This window comes from Crocuta crocuta, unplaced genomic scaffold (assembly GCF_008692635.1).
Source record: "Crocuta crocuta isolate KB4526 unplaced genomic scaffold, BGI_CrCroc_1.0 scaffold58, whole genome shotgun sequence".
In the NCBI taxonomy this organism is placed as follows: Eukaryota; Metazoa; Chordata; class Mammalia; order Carnivora; family Hyaenidae; genus Crocuta; species Crocuta crocuta.
Genome location: NW_027532417.1, coordinates 813,512 through 828,328, shown reverse-complemented (window position 1 = coordinate 828,328; position 14,817 = coordinate 813,512). Strand labels below are relative to the sequence as shown.

Here is a 14,817-nt window from a genome sequence, read left to right as displayed (position 1 = left end):
TAATAAATGGCAGTATTTATGTTATTCAAGATGAATAATCTTTAAAAATTTTTAAGTTTATTTATTTATGAGAGAGAGAGACTGAGAGAGAGAGAGAGAGAGATGGAGAGCAAGTGGGGAAGGGGCAGAGAGGGAGGGAGACAGAGAACCCCAAGCAGGCTCCATGCTTTCAGCACAGAGCCCTATGCGGGGCGTGAAGTCACAAACCTGTATCTAGTGCCTTGCTTTGGACCCAAACTCTTTTTTTTTATTAAAAAAATTTTTAATGTTTATTAGTTTCTGAGAGAGAGAGAATGAGCAAGGGAGGGGTAGAGACAGAGGGAGACACAGAATCTGAAGCAGGCTCCAGGCTCTGAGCTGTCAGCAGAGAGCCTGACACAGGGCTGGAACCCACGGACCATGAGATCATGACCTGAACTCAAGTCGGAGGCTCAGCTGACTAAGCCACCCAGGCACCCCTGGATGACTGTATTCTGGGATTACCTTTATATTTGCTAAACTTGATTTTCTGCTTCACTTTAGGCTCTATTTCCTTTTCTAATGTTGACATTCTTATGGCCTCTAGAGAAAATCTTGTCTCTTTGCTCCTTCCCTACTCCCTGCCTAGACCACAGGTCCTACCTTCTTTATGACCACCTCAACTTCCATAAAACCTCCACCATCAGATTTGCATTTAACATATAAAGACTTTAAGAGAATTTCTATTAGGAAAACTAAAATCTTTGTAGACTACAGTTAGTAGAGATGTAATTTTGATAAGGGAATTACTCAAACATGGAAAACATCTTTTTCTAAGTCTAATAAACATAACTTTCTTTTAACCTGTACTTGCTGTCAGATACTGAATTCATAACTAGGGTTGTCAGAAAATAAATATGTGAACAATAATGTGATTCAGCTTGTTATATTAGTTAGGTTGGCTATAATAACAAATAGACCCAGAAATATATATTGGCTCAAACATCATTGCCATTTATTTCTAGCTTCTATAAGAGTCCAAGTTTGATTAATCCTGCCCAGCAACTAGTTTTTCAAGCAGTGATTCTGGGAGCCAGTGACCTTCCACCTTGTGCATTCTCCATCTTCTAAGGGCCTTGTCCTTATCTCTGTATGGTGAGCCAGAAGAAAAGAGAATATATAAAGAAGATATATATGTTTCTTAATAACCTTGGACCAGTAATGACACATATCACTTCTGCCCACACTTCACTGTAGAGGACTTAGTCTCATTACCACACATAATAGCAAAGCTGAGGGATTCCTGTGTCCAATATAAGAAAAAACAATTTTAATGGCAGCTATTATTTCCCACCAGAGTTAAGACAAATATGGTAAAGTGGATTACAAAGCCCTTTACAATATGAGATAATAAATGTATGTAAAACTAATATGCATGATGAAGTACTAAGTGTAAGGTAAGACACTTATTAAATTATTGCAAGTTAAGTAATTGTGAGAGGTAATGCAGGAAATATAGGAATCAGTGCATTCAATAGTGATTTCCCTTTCCAAAATCACTATTAAAACACAAGTTTAAAAAGAACATCAGTTGGGAAAAATGCTTCTTAATAAAACCAATAACAGGTTCTTGTCAACTTTATTAATGTTGCTTTCGAAATAATAGGTACAGAAAATAAACTGTGCTTAGCACTTATATAATGTATTATATTTGTCTTCCCTGTGATGTAGGTCAGAAGGAATCTGAAGCTAAGGATGAAGAATTGGATGCCAGTTTTAGGATATCAGTGTTCAAACTACTCATGCATACTTCAGATTCACTGAAGTGTGCTGCATTATTGAAAGAAAAGGAAGAAGGTTATTTTCCTACAGACGTCCAGCCATTTTCTACCACTCATCAAAAACCAGCAATTAAAAAAAAAGACATGCCCTTGAAGGATAATGTAAAGAAAGAGTTTTTTACAACACACAGAGCTAGAATAAAACTCCAAACACTTTGTGACATTGATAAACATTATTCAGAACAAAAGAAGCAGGAAAGCCATAAAAAAAAAATAACAGCTATAACTCTGGCGCAAGTTGCCCAAGAAAAAGTGAGCGTAACTGTTCGAGAAAACTTAAATAAGAAGAAAAATGCCACACAAAAACTAATTGCAAAATATAATGAGACAATTCAAAATGGTCTACAACAACTTTGGCAGGAGAGATTCAAATACCTTGAAGAAGTTAGAGAGAGGAGAGCTCTGTTTCTAAAAGAAAAAAAACAAAAGACTGAAGACCGTTTATTAATTCAAAACATAAGCAATGAGCGCACTCTTTTGTACAAAGGAATGATTAAAATGGACAGATTGAAGAAGAATCAGGCTGTCTTACAAGAGAAACATCTGATTGTTCAGCAAAGACTAGAAATGGAAAAATATCAAAAGAATTTACTTAAACAAATGAAGGAAATTAGGTAAGTACAGTTTTGATATTATAGAAACTTTTAAGTCAAATACATGTAAATATTGCATACTAACTGCTGATATCTAATAAACAATACTGTTTTTAACATGATATATTTTCTTTATAAAAAGAGAAACTACCACAAAAAAGGACAAATACATTCTAATATATTACCAAAGATGAGACAAGAAAACAGCTGTATCTCATCCCCTCTCCACCCTCATCCAATAAAATCTGCTTCTTTTTAGTGATGTTTCTGATTAGTGATGTTTCTTATTTCAAATGGCATCATCACAGCCTCTTGACCAATGCTAGAAACCTCAATGTCTTCTACAACTCAGTCTGTCTCATCACCAACATCTAGTATGTTTCCTTATTCATTTTCCTGCTCAAGAGAGTCTCAAGCTGATCCTTTTCCATCTTCCTTTTCCCATTAGAATGCAGAATCTCATAACCACTCTAAGAATTCACATTTTATCCTTTCAGGTGAAAGCTCCATCTCATTTTCAAGACTTCCTTTCCTCAACCCATAGCTTTTCTCCAGCCTACAAGCCTCAACTGTCTTTAAAATTCAGTTCTGTTCATGCCACTTCCTACTTATATATATTGACACCTTGCAGTTGTCCACAGGACAAGATCTAATCTAAAGTGGCATTTCAGACATCATGCTGTGTTTCAGTTTATCTAGACTCATCTCACTAAGTTTTCTGCCATGGCTTCCTCGCTCTTCACCTAACAGCACTCTGGATTTGCTCCAGATAGACTAAATTATTCTCTACTCAGATTTGGAGTTTTTATTCCAGTGACCTTACTGAAACTATCCCCTTTTTCTTCAAATACGCACTCTCAAAGAGTGCTACCAGCCCACACAGTTAGTACTATCTGCATATCATTACGCATCACAAGTCTCTATTTTATTATGCAGCTTAGAGTGCTTTGGAGTGTTCTGATTGGTGAGAATAAGAACCTTGTTTCTCCAGGGAGACATCATCACTAGCGGCTAATGCTCGCTGAATGTGACTGTGTTTCACTCCTATTTCTTCCCATCATTCAGTGTATGAACTGTACAACCACTGACAAAATTCATCCTTTTATTATGCATCCTTTAGTAGCCAACTGAAATAGGATCTTCACTTTTAACCCTTCCCCAACTGCTCTTCCATTCTGAATTAATCCTTTTCATTTGGCGGTTCTTTCATAGCACTTTATTTAAATCTTAATTACAGCAGTTATCCTAAGACAGCCTATATCAGATTAGCTTGTAAAGTCCTTTATAAGGTAATTTGGTCTATCTTTCCATTTCAGTATCTAGTACAATACCTAGCTTCCAAAATTATTGAGTAATTATTTATTGAGGAAAATAGGTAAAAAAAATTTTTTTGAAATCCAGTTTTTTAATTAGTAATAGTTGTATGTAAGTCCATTTAAGTCATATATTAGAGCCTGTGGGGCATGGTAAATTTTACATTATATATATAGTATATATATATACTAGAGCCTGTGGGGCATAGCAAATTTTACATTATATGTATGTATATCTCAATAAGTACACTTATTAATACTTAAGCCATTGCAATGAGAAATAATGCATATATTTTCAAAATGCTTGTATGGTGAAGATATGTAACCAGAATTATTAAATATATACTGAAAATATAATTAACCAAGTTTTGAAAATAGCTTCACTAGCTATTAGAATGCATATCCAAGAATAAGTTCTTATTACATGATAATAAATTTTTCCTACACAGTTTTTTCTTTCTGTGATCATTGGCGTTTCTTACCTTCAGTTCAAATTATTCACATAGTAATTCACTTTCAGCTATTGAAGATGTCGGGTGATGTGGGGACATAAAGATTATCTGGCCCCAGGAAACTGAAAATCTAAGTGGGAGATAAGTCATCAGGCAATAAGACTGCCAGAGTTAAATAATAATGCAAGCAATAATATAAAATCTATCAAGAGACAAAATTAAAATTTCCAGTTAAATGGTAAATAATAAATAGATCAGAATAATCTAAGACACCTTTAAAGAGAGGGCATAACTAAACTTATCAAAGTGTTAGTTCATTTCAGTTCTTCCCAACAACCATACGAAAATTTTTATCATATTCTTGATCCTCTAAGAACTCATAGTTCGATGGCAAATATAAGCATATATTTGAATCATTACAAAACATAGAAGAAGGAAAATTACAACTGTCAATTTGAATTTGGTAAAGAAGAGAGCTGAGAGGAAATCATTATTGGCAGAGTGGATGAGCAAAATTGGAGACTTCAGAATAGGAAATGTGGTGGGAGAAGAAGGGTGTCGTGAATATTGCTCTACTCATGGCGGAGGTTTATGAAGGAGAGTAGTTGAAAGTGCAATTGCTTAAGAAACATTAAATTGGACTAGAAATGGCCTGTAAATCTCAGTGGATATTCACATGTCAAAGACAATAAGGAATCCTACCAGGAAAAAAAGTTGCATTTTAAACATGCATTTTACCACAGAAGCTGCTTTTTAAGAAATATCTTAAAACACTAATGTTTAGAACACGTTTTGGACAAAGCAGCCTCAAACAAACACAAACCTTTTGAAAATTGTTTCATGATGATTTTGTGCAAAGGCTCTGAAAATTAGCCTTGGCTCAAAATATATTAAACTAAATTTAGTAAATTTAAACTTTATTAGTTGTCAAAGGATCTTTTTATTGAGGTATAATTGACATATATCATTATGTTAGTTTCAAGTGTACACCATAATGTTTTAATAGTTGTATATATTGTGAAATAATCACAATAAATCTAGTTAACATCTGTCACCACACATAATTACAATTGTTTTTCTTGTGCTGAGAACTTTTAAGATTTATTCTTTCAGCAATTTTTAAATATGCAATACAAGTGTTATTAACTATAGTCACCATGCTGTACATTACATGACATGACTTGCTTATTTTATAACTGGAAGTTTGTACCTTTTGACCTTCTTACACTTTACCCACTCCCCATCCCCTTCGTCTGGCAAATGCCAATCTGTTTTCTGTATCTGTGAGCTCTGTTTGTTGCTTGTTAAAGTCCACATATAGGTGAGATCATGTAGTATTTGTCTTTCTGATCTATTTCACTTAGTATAGTGTCCTCAAGATCCATCCATTCGTTGCAAATAGCAAGATTTCCTTCTTTTTATGGCTGAATAATATTCATTGTATATATACCACATCTTCTTTACAAAGGATATTTTTTAGAATGTAAAACTGTCGGGGTACCTGGGTGGCTGTCGGTTAAGCATCCAGCTTCGGCTCAGGTCATGATTTCATGGTCCCTGAGTTTGAACTCCATGTCGGGCTCTGTGCTGACAGCTCGGATCCTGGAGCCTGCTTTGGATTCTGTGTCTCCCTCTCTCTCTGCCCCTCCCCCACTCGTGCTGTGTCTCTCTCTGTCTCTCATAAATAAATAAATGTTAAAAATTTTTTAAAAAACAATGTAAAACTGTGACTCAAATATAAAATGAACACATCAAAGATTTTATTTAACTCATTAAAGAACCAGTTAGGTGTTACAACCAGTTCAAATGACAGTTTTAAAAGCATGTATATATAAATCAGGAATGTCAAAATAAATTTAGTCATTATCCACTAACAATTATCAATTATAACTCCATTGGACAAAATTCATTTACACTTTATAATCATTTGTATTTACTCATAGTTTTCTTCAACTTATAGAGTTGTAGAATAGGTCAAAGAGATTGAAAGGCACAGGTAACTCGGAAAGGTTCACTAAACACAATTCCCAGTAATTTTTTTTTTTTACTCTTTCAGAGTCCTTCACATAATTTTGTCTAACATTAGATTGAAGCTTATCAGTCACAGCTTTATCCTGGTGACATTTTAACTGTCCTAAGAATGTAAACACATATGTATAAGGCTTGCCTAGAAATACTTAGAGATCCATATAGCTACTTATTTCATCTACACTTAAAAATTATAAAGTATAGTTCACATACAAAGTTATATAACATAATGATTTGACAATTCTATACTCAGTGCTTACCACCTTAAGTACAATTACCATCTGTCACCATATAACATTATCACAATAGTATTGACTATATTCCTGATGCTGAACTTTTCATCTCTTTATTGCCAGAGGGAAGATTGGTAGGGGGAGGGGTGAAATAGGTGAAAGTGATGAAAAGGCACCTTCCAATTATAAAATAAATAAATAAATTGCATTTTTAAATGCTATAATTAAAAACTATGGGGAATTTTGGTAGCTCAGTCACTTAAACATGGGACTCTTGATTTCGGCTCAGGTCATGAACTCATAGTTCATTAGTTGGAGCCCGCCTTTGGGCTCTGGGCTGGTAGACAGTCTGTTTGGGATTCTCTCTCCCTCTCTCTTTGGCCCTCACCCACTTGTGTTCTCTCTCTCTCTCTCTGTAAATAAATAAACTTAATAAATTCTACTAGAAAGGAGGATAAAATAATGAGAAAGGACCTGCCTTTTCCTAGTCATAAGCAATTTTAAACTACTTACTGAGGTTCTTTACATATCTTTTTAAACATGAAAAATATTTCATATTTTTCTCTTCCAAAATTTAAAAATATTTTCACTAATGCATACTGTGTGTGTGTGTGTGCGCGTGCGTGCGCGCACGTATGCGTGTAAGATTTTTGGAAATTTTCTATAATTTAATGAAAATATATTTTGGAAAGATGATGAAAACTAGTCTAGTATGTCAAAATACAAATCTAGCACAAATCAACGTTAGAGAAATTCAATCAGCTTAGTTTTATCACAGCAAATTGAATGCCTGGCCATCATTAATTTGTTGAGGATACAAAGTCAAATGAGCTTCCTAATGTATCTTTAATGTTTTTTTTTTTTTTTTTTCTAGGAGAGAGAGAGACAGTGTGAGCAGGGGAGGGTCAGAGAGAGAGGGAGTCATAGACTGAAACAGGCTCCAGGCTCTGAGCTGGCAGTCAGCACAGAGCCCGACGCGGGGCTCGAACCCACGAACCGCGAGATCATGACCTAAGCAAAAGTCGGACGCTTAACCGACTAAGCCACCCAGGCGCCCCAAGCTTCCTAATGTATCTTAACCGAATTATCTTTCCTTGCAAGCTGCTGCAAAGATAATATCCTTATCCTTGAAAACAAACAGGAATAAGAAAATGTTCTGGTTATTTAGGTAATATGTCTTAAAAGGCATTACTGAGTTTTATTATAAATGTTTCCAAGTGAAGATTTTATATCAACATGCAGAAAACAGCTGTGAGTCAAAAAAGTACAATCTTTCTAGAGACCAGCAGTTTTTTGGTTCTTTTTCTCTTGGTTGGTTCTTCATTAATGTATCAAACACTTGACCTAAAAGCATTTTGATGAATCTCAATAACCAGTGAAGTCATTACTGAGAATCCAATTTCTGATCCTACTGTGGAATGAGGATGAATGAAAAAAGAAAGAGAAACCTTAAAGCTCTAGTTTAGAAAGTTGATAAAATACCCACAAGGGTATTTAAGAGTGAATAAAAAAGAGACGTTGAAATGAAAGAATTTATTATATATCAGGTAAAAGCTTGTCATGAGCTTTATAACATATTCTTGTTCACACTCTGAAAAAGTGATGATACTGTTCAGGACAGAGCAACAGGGTATCCATTTTGAAATAGACTATCAGTTAGCATGGAAGATCTGGCACATAAGGTACTAGCTAATTGCATCACCTTCTCCTTGTCCTTCATTTAGTCATCCTAGACTATTCTCTTTGTTCACTGTGATGTTTATATTCTGATTTATAAAGCTTTTCTTTGTCCAACTATAGCTATAATCATAGTGAACTTCCAAATTCATAAGAACAACCCTCCCAATTGTCTAATGAATATTTTTGGATTTCAACAGCCTGTAAACTCATTTCCATAGACATGTAAAAGCCTCCTCATCACTTGGAACTGAATGGCCTCTTAAATTTTAAGTTCTTGTATGCTATTTTATCGGTAAAATCTTCTGTCTTTTCAATTCTTTTCTTCTTTTACTTTCACTTCACATATTATTCAAATATATTGTGATACTCGGCCCTCAAATAAACTTCTTTTCATTTTTAGTGTATCATCCAGGGTTCATATCAGGTATTCTTTTCTCCATTTCGTTCAATGTCTCTGAAGTCCTTTCATTGCCTCCACAATGTTAACAACCCCAACTCCCATCTTGGAATAATCCAGCTATCTTTACTTCTTGCATTCAGGTTAAAATGACTGAAAGTGATTACTAATTTGTAGATTTACACTAATGTTAATTGTATGGCCTCCAACTTTAGCTGCTCCCTTGGTTGCTTACTATTTTTCCTTTTACTCACAAAGTACACACATGGCAACAAAAACTTCACACATGTAAGTAAGGGAACTATTAATCAACCTTAAAATAGAGAAAATATCCTATATTATGCAGGTGGACCCAATGCATCCCATGAGCCTTCAAACATAGGGACAGAAAAGAAAGTCAGAGAGATTCAAAGTAGAAGGATTTGATATGACATTGCTAACTTGAAGATGGAGGAGGGTTATGTGGAAAAGTGAGAGAAAAGAATTCTGGCAACAACCAACAGTTTTGGAAAGAGGACCTCACAGTCTAGATCAGAATCACAGCCCTGGCTGACACCTTGATTTCAGCCTTGTGAAGACCTAAGCAGAAATCCAGCTAATCCATGCTGTGCCTGGACTTTTGACCCATGAAAACTATGAGATAATAAAATGGTGGTTGTTGTAACCCAAAACACTTATGGTAATGTGTTATACAGCAGTAGAAATATCCAAACTCTTTGTTTTCCTTTCACCAAGTTTGTTTTGGTTGGTCTAGGACTGTAACATTTCCATATAATACAAATTTTAATAAATTCAAAATACCTAAATTTAATAAGTTAAAATATTTTAATCTAAATTTAATCTTCTATATATTTCAAACAAATTTAAATGTTAATTTCTACCCCCAAAGACTTGTGGCAAATTAATTGGGATTGCATTGAATCTATAGATAAATTTGGAGAGAATTGACATCATGATAATATTGTCTCCCAGTCCTTGAAATGGTAAAACTTTCCATTAATTTAGATCATTTTTATTTTTTCAGCAGTATTTTATTATTTTCACGCATAAGCCTTGTGTGTCTTTTGTTAAACTTACATCTAAGTATTTGTGGGTTTTTTTTATGTTATTGTAAACAGAATTCTTTCTTAATTTTGCTTTCCAATTGTTTGATCCTGGTATATATAAATATAATAGTTCATTGTGTTTCTCTCACTCTTCAGTGCTTTCAATAGTTTTCGCTTTGTTTTGTTTTTTTACATTTTGTCCATAGTTTATGATTTTTATGTATTTAATACATTAATTAGACTTAATTAATACTATTAATTACATGTGCAAAGTCTCTTTTGCTATGACTTCTACTCTGCTACATGTCCAGACATAGCTAACTCCCCAGAGATCCAGACTCAAAATAGTTACAGCTGTTTTCATGGAGTATTAAATGACAGGCATCCATCTAAGGACTTTAAATGTACTAGCTCATTTACTCCTTACTAAACCCTATGAGTTAGATTGTCCCTTTTTTAAAATGAAGAAATTGATTCAGATAAAGTTCAAATAACTTGCCCCAAATCACATAGTCAGTAAGTTGCAGATCTGGATCCCAATCCCAAGCAGAATAGCTTTATTACCCTTCTCTTAAACCATAAGCCATTCTCCTCATTCCTGTGCATTACCACATTGATACCCAGGTTCCTTAGACATAACATTACCAAAAGAGAATTCCAATCTTTCTCTTCATCTGGCTGTTCTTCATGTATTTCCTATGCTGATAAATACCACTATTATCCATCCAATAAAACGAGTTATTAAATGTCGAGTGCCTGGGTGGCTCAGTCGGTTAAGTATCTGACTTTGGTTCAGGTCATGATCTCATGGTCTATGAGTTCAGGCCCCACAACAGGCTCTGTGCTGACAGCTCAGAGACCAGATCCTGCTTCAGATTCTGTGTGTCTCTCTCTCTGCCCCTTCTCTGTTCATGCTTTCTCTCTCTCTGTCTCTCTCTCAAAAATAAATAAACATTAAAAAATTTTTGAAAAGGAGTTATTAAATGTCACACACAATTCTAAGGATTTTATATGTATTAACTCATTTAGTCTTTTACTAACCGCCATGAGTTGGATATCTCGTTTTTAAAAATGAAGAAAATTAGGTAAAGAGAACTTAAATAACTTGTCCAAAAATCACACACTCGTAAGTTGCAGACTTTCTAGACTTTGGCCTTTCATCTCCTCCTTAAGTCCTGATTTCTGAGTATATCTGAATACAAATGAAAAGTTCCATGATCTGCTAACTCTAAGTCTGTTTCTCCAGGCTTATCTGTTCCACTGTTCTCTTTCCCAGAACTTCATAACCCAGAAATTAGAGTGTTATCACTATGGTCTCATCATTGCCTTTATTTTAGCTGTTCATGCTATATAAATAAACATACACAAAAAAAAAAATGTTCTCCCCTTCCACTTTCTGCCTGAAAAATACACATTTTTCAAGACTAAGTTCAAGGATTATTTCAATTCTGAAGGCTTTCTTATAAGGATACAACTCATTGGATTAGGGCCCATTCGTATGATATCATTTAAACTTAATTACCTCTAAAGACCCTATCTCCAAACACAGAAACACTCTAAGGTACTAGAGTTGAGATCTTCCACATGAATTTGGGGGTTGGAGATGGGGACACAATTCAGTCCATTAATGGAGTCCTAGAAGGAGCTTGGATTTAGTGAGGCTTCAGTAAAAGTTCTGCAAATTAGAGCATAGTCTGGTTTCAATGCCTCTTGGCAATCTAAACCAGGGCTTATGGGAATTATGCTACAGCCAAGAGAAATCTTAGAAATATTAGCCCAATATACATATTGTTGAATACGTTATGGATATTATTGATATAATAAAATTATATGCACTAAGTGGAGTTCTAATTTTTTCCCATTTGTATATGTGTATCTTAAAGGCATCTGCTTTTATCATTTACACCCTGAATGAATGTTATACTTTTAGTCATTTAAAAATATCTCATTCTATTACTTTTTTTCCTCTTAGGACTCAAGAAACATATAGAAAACACTGTGAAGAAAAATTTGTTATTGATATGATTGCCTTTCAAAAAGCATGTGAAAGATTTCAAGATGCTAATACAAAAGTTGCAATTCTGAGAAAGAATTCAGTCTAACATTCCCAATGGAACAACAAAATGCACCAATTCCATGTCACATCCATGGTCATTTTGAACTATGGCTATTATATTTACTTAAAGGACTTTGAAATAATACTATGAAAGAAGAAATACTGTATGTAACAAGATGGATTTGTATGTAAATCTTCTAAAAATATAAAGAATAATTAAAGTATTTCTCTTCTTGATCATAATTTAATTTAGATCAAGTTAACTTGGTACCCCAAAAGGTGCCTTCTATGTCCAAATGTCCAAAGAACAATTAAAGCTTATTTCATTTATTGCAGGAAATGGTGAAAGGCATTACTTAAATTGTTTCATATCCCAAGGATAGCAATCCTAAAGCTATTTTCAGTTTCTCTGGCAATCTTAGCATAGTAATTTCTGCCCCAGCCGCTGACTTTTATTAAGACACTGTGTACTTTGATTAGTTTCATTACCTACTTTCACATATTTAATTATATCTTCTGTTTATTTTGTTAAAACAATATCTGAATTTTTTATTTCAAAGTAAAATTTCACCATTATATAAGTGATTCACATTCTTATAAGAACTTTAAAAATATAAAATATAAAAGGGAAATTAAACATTCCTTTTGGCTTCCTTGGAGATTAAAGATTTTTGTACATTTACTTTTGATGTATTTGCCTTTTGCATATAATTGAGGGTAAAGAGGAGAAACAGAGAGACAGAAGACACATAATTATATAATTGTGATTACAAAGTATATAAAACTAGCATATATATTAATTTTAAATCTAATGTATATTCATGGTATAAAATTAGAAAAAATAGAAAGAAGATATAAAATCTTTTGTAAAATTTAAGTTAATGTTCAATATTTTTTCATTTTTCTAGAAAAATTAATGCCTCAGATTTATTTTTACATTCTTACTTAATACAGTGTAGCTACTGCCATTTAAACATCCCTTTAATACCCATCAGTTATATACACAAATGTCTAAGTGTTTATTTTTAAAATTCTCTTACTTTTTTAGTCTATGGTAAATTGTCAAATATTAAGTATTTTGCAACAGCAGTTATTCAGTTGTGCTTCTATGCTGGACTGCTAAAAAATGCTTATAGTATTTTCCTAATTTTGGTAAAATAATAGCTATCTATTTAATCCCATGGCACCAGCTCTCACTTTTCTGGTTAATTTGCAGATAACCAATGAATATGTCATATTGATACTTCTAATTATTCTCANCCAAAAAAAAAAAAAAAAAAAAACAAAGGTAGACACTCTGAGGTGGTAAAGCACATGACAGATATAGGTTCCCATAACAAATTAGATCATCTCTCTGCTACCCCAGTTTTCCATTCTGTATTTGGAAACAATACATGTCTTTGGGAGATTTAATGCAAAGAACAATCCATGTTATATAGTATTATTATGAGACTTAAATGGAAAGAAAACACATAAAGCAGCACAATGCCTTACACATAGTATGCACTTAATAAAGGTAAATGTGTAGTAATGAAGACAGAAGTCTTTCTGTGTAGTTACAGGAGGATTTGTCACCTTTTTATGTAAGATTTGAAGAGAGACAGACAGCATCAAGAAATAGAATTTTTTGCATGATATATTTAAGTATAATTTATTCATTTGATCAGTAAATTTGTTGAATGTTTACTTTCCTTTATTCTCCCACTTCATACTTATCTTTTATAACCTTCATCACACAACAGGATAAAGGATAAGGATTATCTATCAATAATATCCTTAATCATTTCTGTCTACCCACTTCTGAACTTCTTGAAGGAAAAACTTTTTTAACTCATCTTTGTGGGCTGTTTTTTACTTTGTACTAAGGCAGATATTGTATTACACACAATGTTTTTTGTTTGTTTGTTTACATCTCTTTTTTTATTTAAGCTCTGTCCCAGGTCAATCTAATGATCTTTACTGCCACTTCCTGTTATGAAGAATAAATAAATCTGTATCTCTAGGTTATATCTCTAGGTGTACAATATGTCTCCTATATTTGCAAAAGCATGCTAAACTTGGAAGGCCTAAAATGATTTTTTAAATCATACATTAAAATGGAATTCACTGTGTTTTTGTTTACTATTTCCTCCCTCCTCAATCTTGTTTCTTTTTCTGTATTGCCAAATTCCCATAGATTCATAACCATCAAAATGCTCTTTCAAATTAAAAGTTTAGAAGATATTTTTAATTTATTTCTCTTACCCCACCACATCTTATGGAATATGAAACCCTGTAAATTCTATTTGCAGAAGGTCTCTTGTGTCAGACTGGCTGGCTTTTCACCAAACCTGTTTCCTGTTTCTCCAGGACACAGTTAGTCTATATTTTCCAGCCTCCCTTGCACAGTTCATTGGAGCACAGGACCAAATTTTGACCAATGAAATCTGAGTAAAAGTGACTGCCAACTCTTCAGGTATGTACCATGCACTGTCCCCCTCAATCTTTTCTCTTCTTTGGCCACCTTGGAAAACATATGCTATAAATGGCTGAGCCATAAGATGAAAAGAGCGTCATGGGTTCCTGCATCACTGCTTCTAGTGTGATCAAAAACACTTGTTCTGGGGGAAAAAAAAGAACCCATGTTTTGTTCCTTATATGACCCAAAGGAAAACTCAATTATGTTAAAGGCTTTGTAACCCAATCAATTACATCAAGCTAGCAGTTACTAGTGATTTAATCAATAAATAACTTCGTACCCAAAGTAAGAGTGCTGTCTTCACAAAATATATGATGTTGGTCTTCCTGGATAGTGAGGAAACTAACATTCAGAATGAAAATATGGACATTTCACCTGGTAGATTTACCCAAACATTCATTTCCAAGAAACACAAGCTCCTGCTTGTGAAGTGTTGCAGTAGTCTCCATTAACTTAAGCCCTACATAGAGAATTATATGGAGATGTTCCAAGGATGGCTGGAACTCTATCCATATTCTCCCATGCTCTGTTTCCCCTTCTTGGAGACTTATTAATCAAAGGAAGTTTGGAGATTCCCAGCCTAACACATGTGCAGGCTTAGAGAATCTAGGCAGCATGAAACAAAAAGATGGCACACAGAGGAAAAACTCGGTAAGAACTTCTGGTACTGTTGACATAAGAAATTAGTAGCTGCTGCTCCTGGAATGTTGATGCTAGGAAAGAGGTCTCAACTATGTATCAACTATCTCTGTCTTACACATT

The 14,817-nt window shown here is 33.9% G+C and overlaps 1 protein-coding gene across 4 annotated transcripts in view; it reads left to right on the top strand.

Moving 5' to 3' along the window:
- The window catches only part of LRRIQ3 (leucine rich repeats and IQ motif containing 3), a 201,070-nt gene extending 189,298 nt beyond the window's left edge, over positions 1 to 11,772 (top strand). For all 4 annotated transcript variants that reach the window (XM_077778993.1, XM_077778992.1, XM_077778989.1 and 1 more), the window contains 2 exons: positions 1,690 to 2,413; positions 11,514 to 11,772. In XM_077778993.1, the coding sequence (XP_077635119.1) occupies positions 1,690 to 2,413; positions 11,514 to 11,643 (854 nt within the window). In that variant the 3' untranslated portion in view covers positions 11,644 to 11,772. The remainder of the gene's footprint in view (positions 1 to 1,689; positions 2,414 to 11,513) is intronic.
- The last annotated feature ends 3,045 nt before the right edge of the window (positions 11,773 to 14,817 follow it).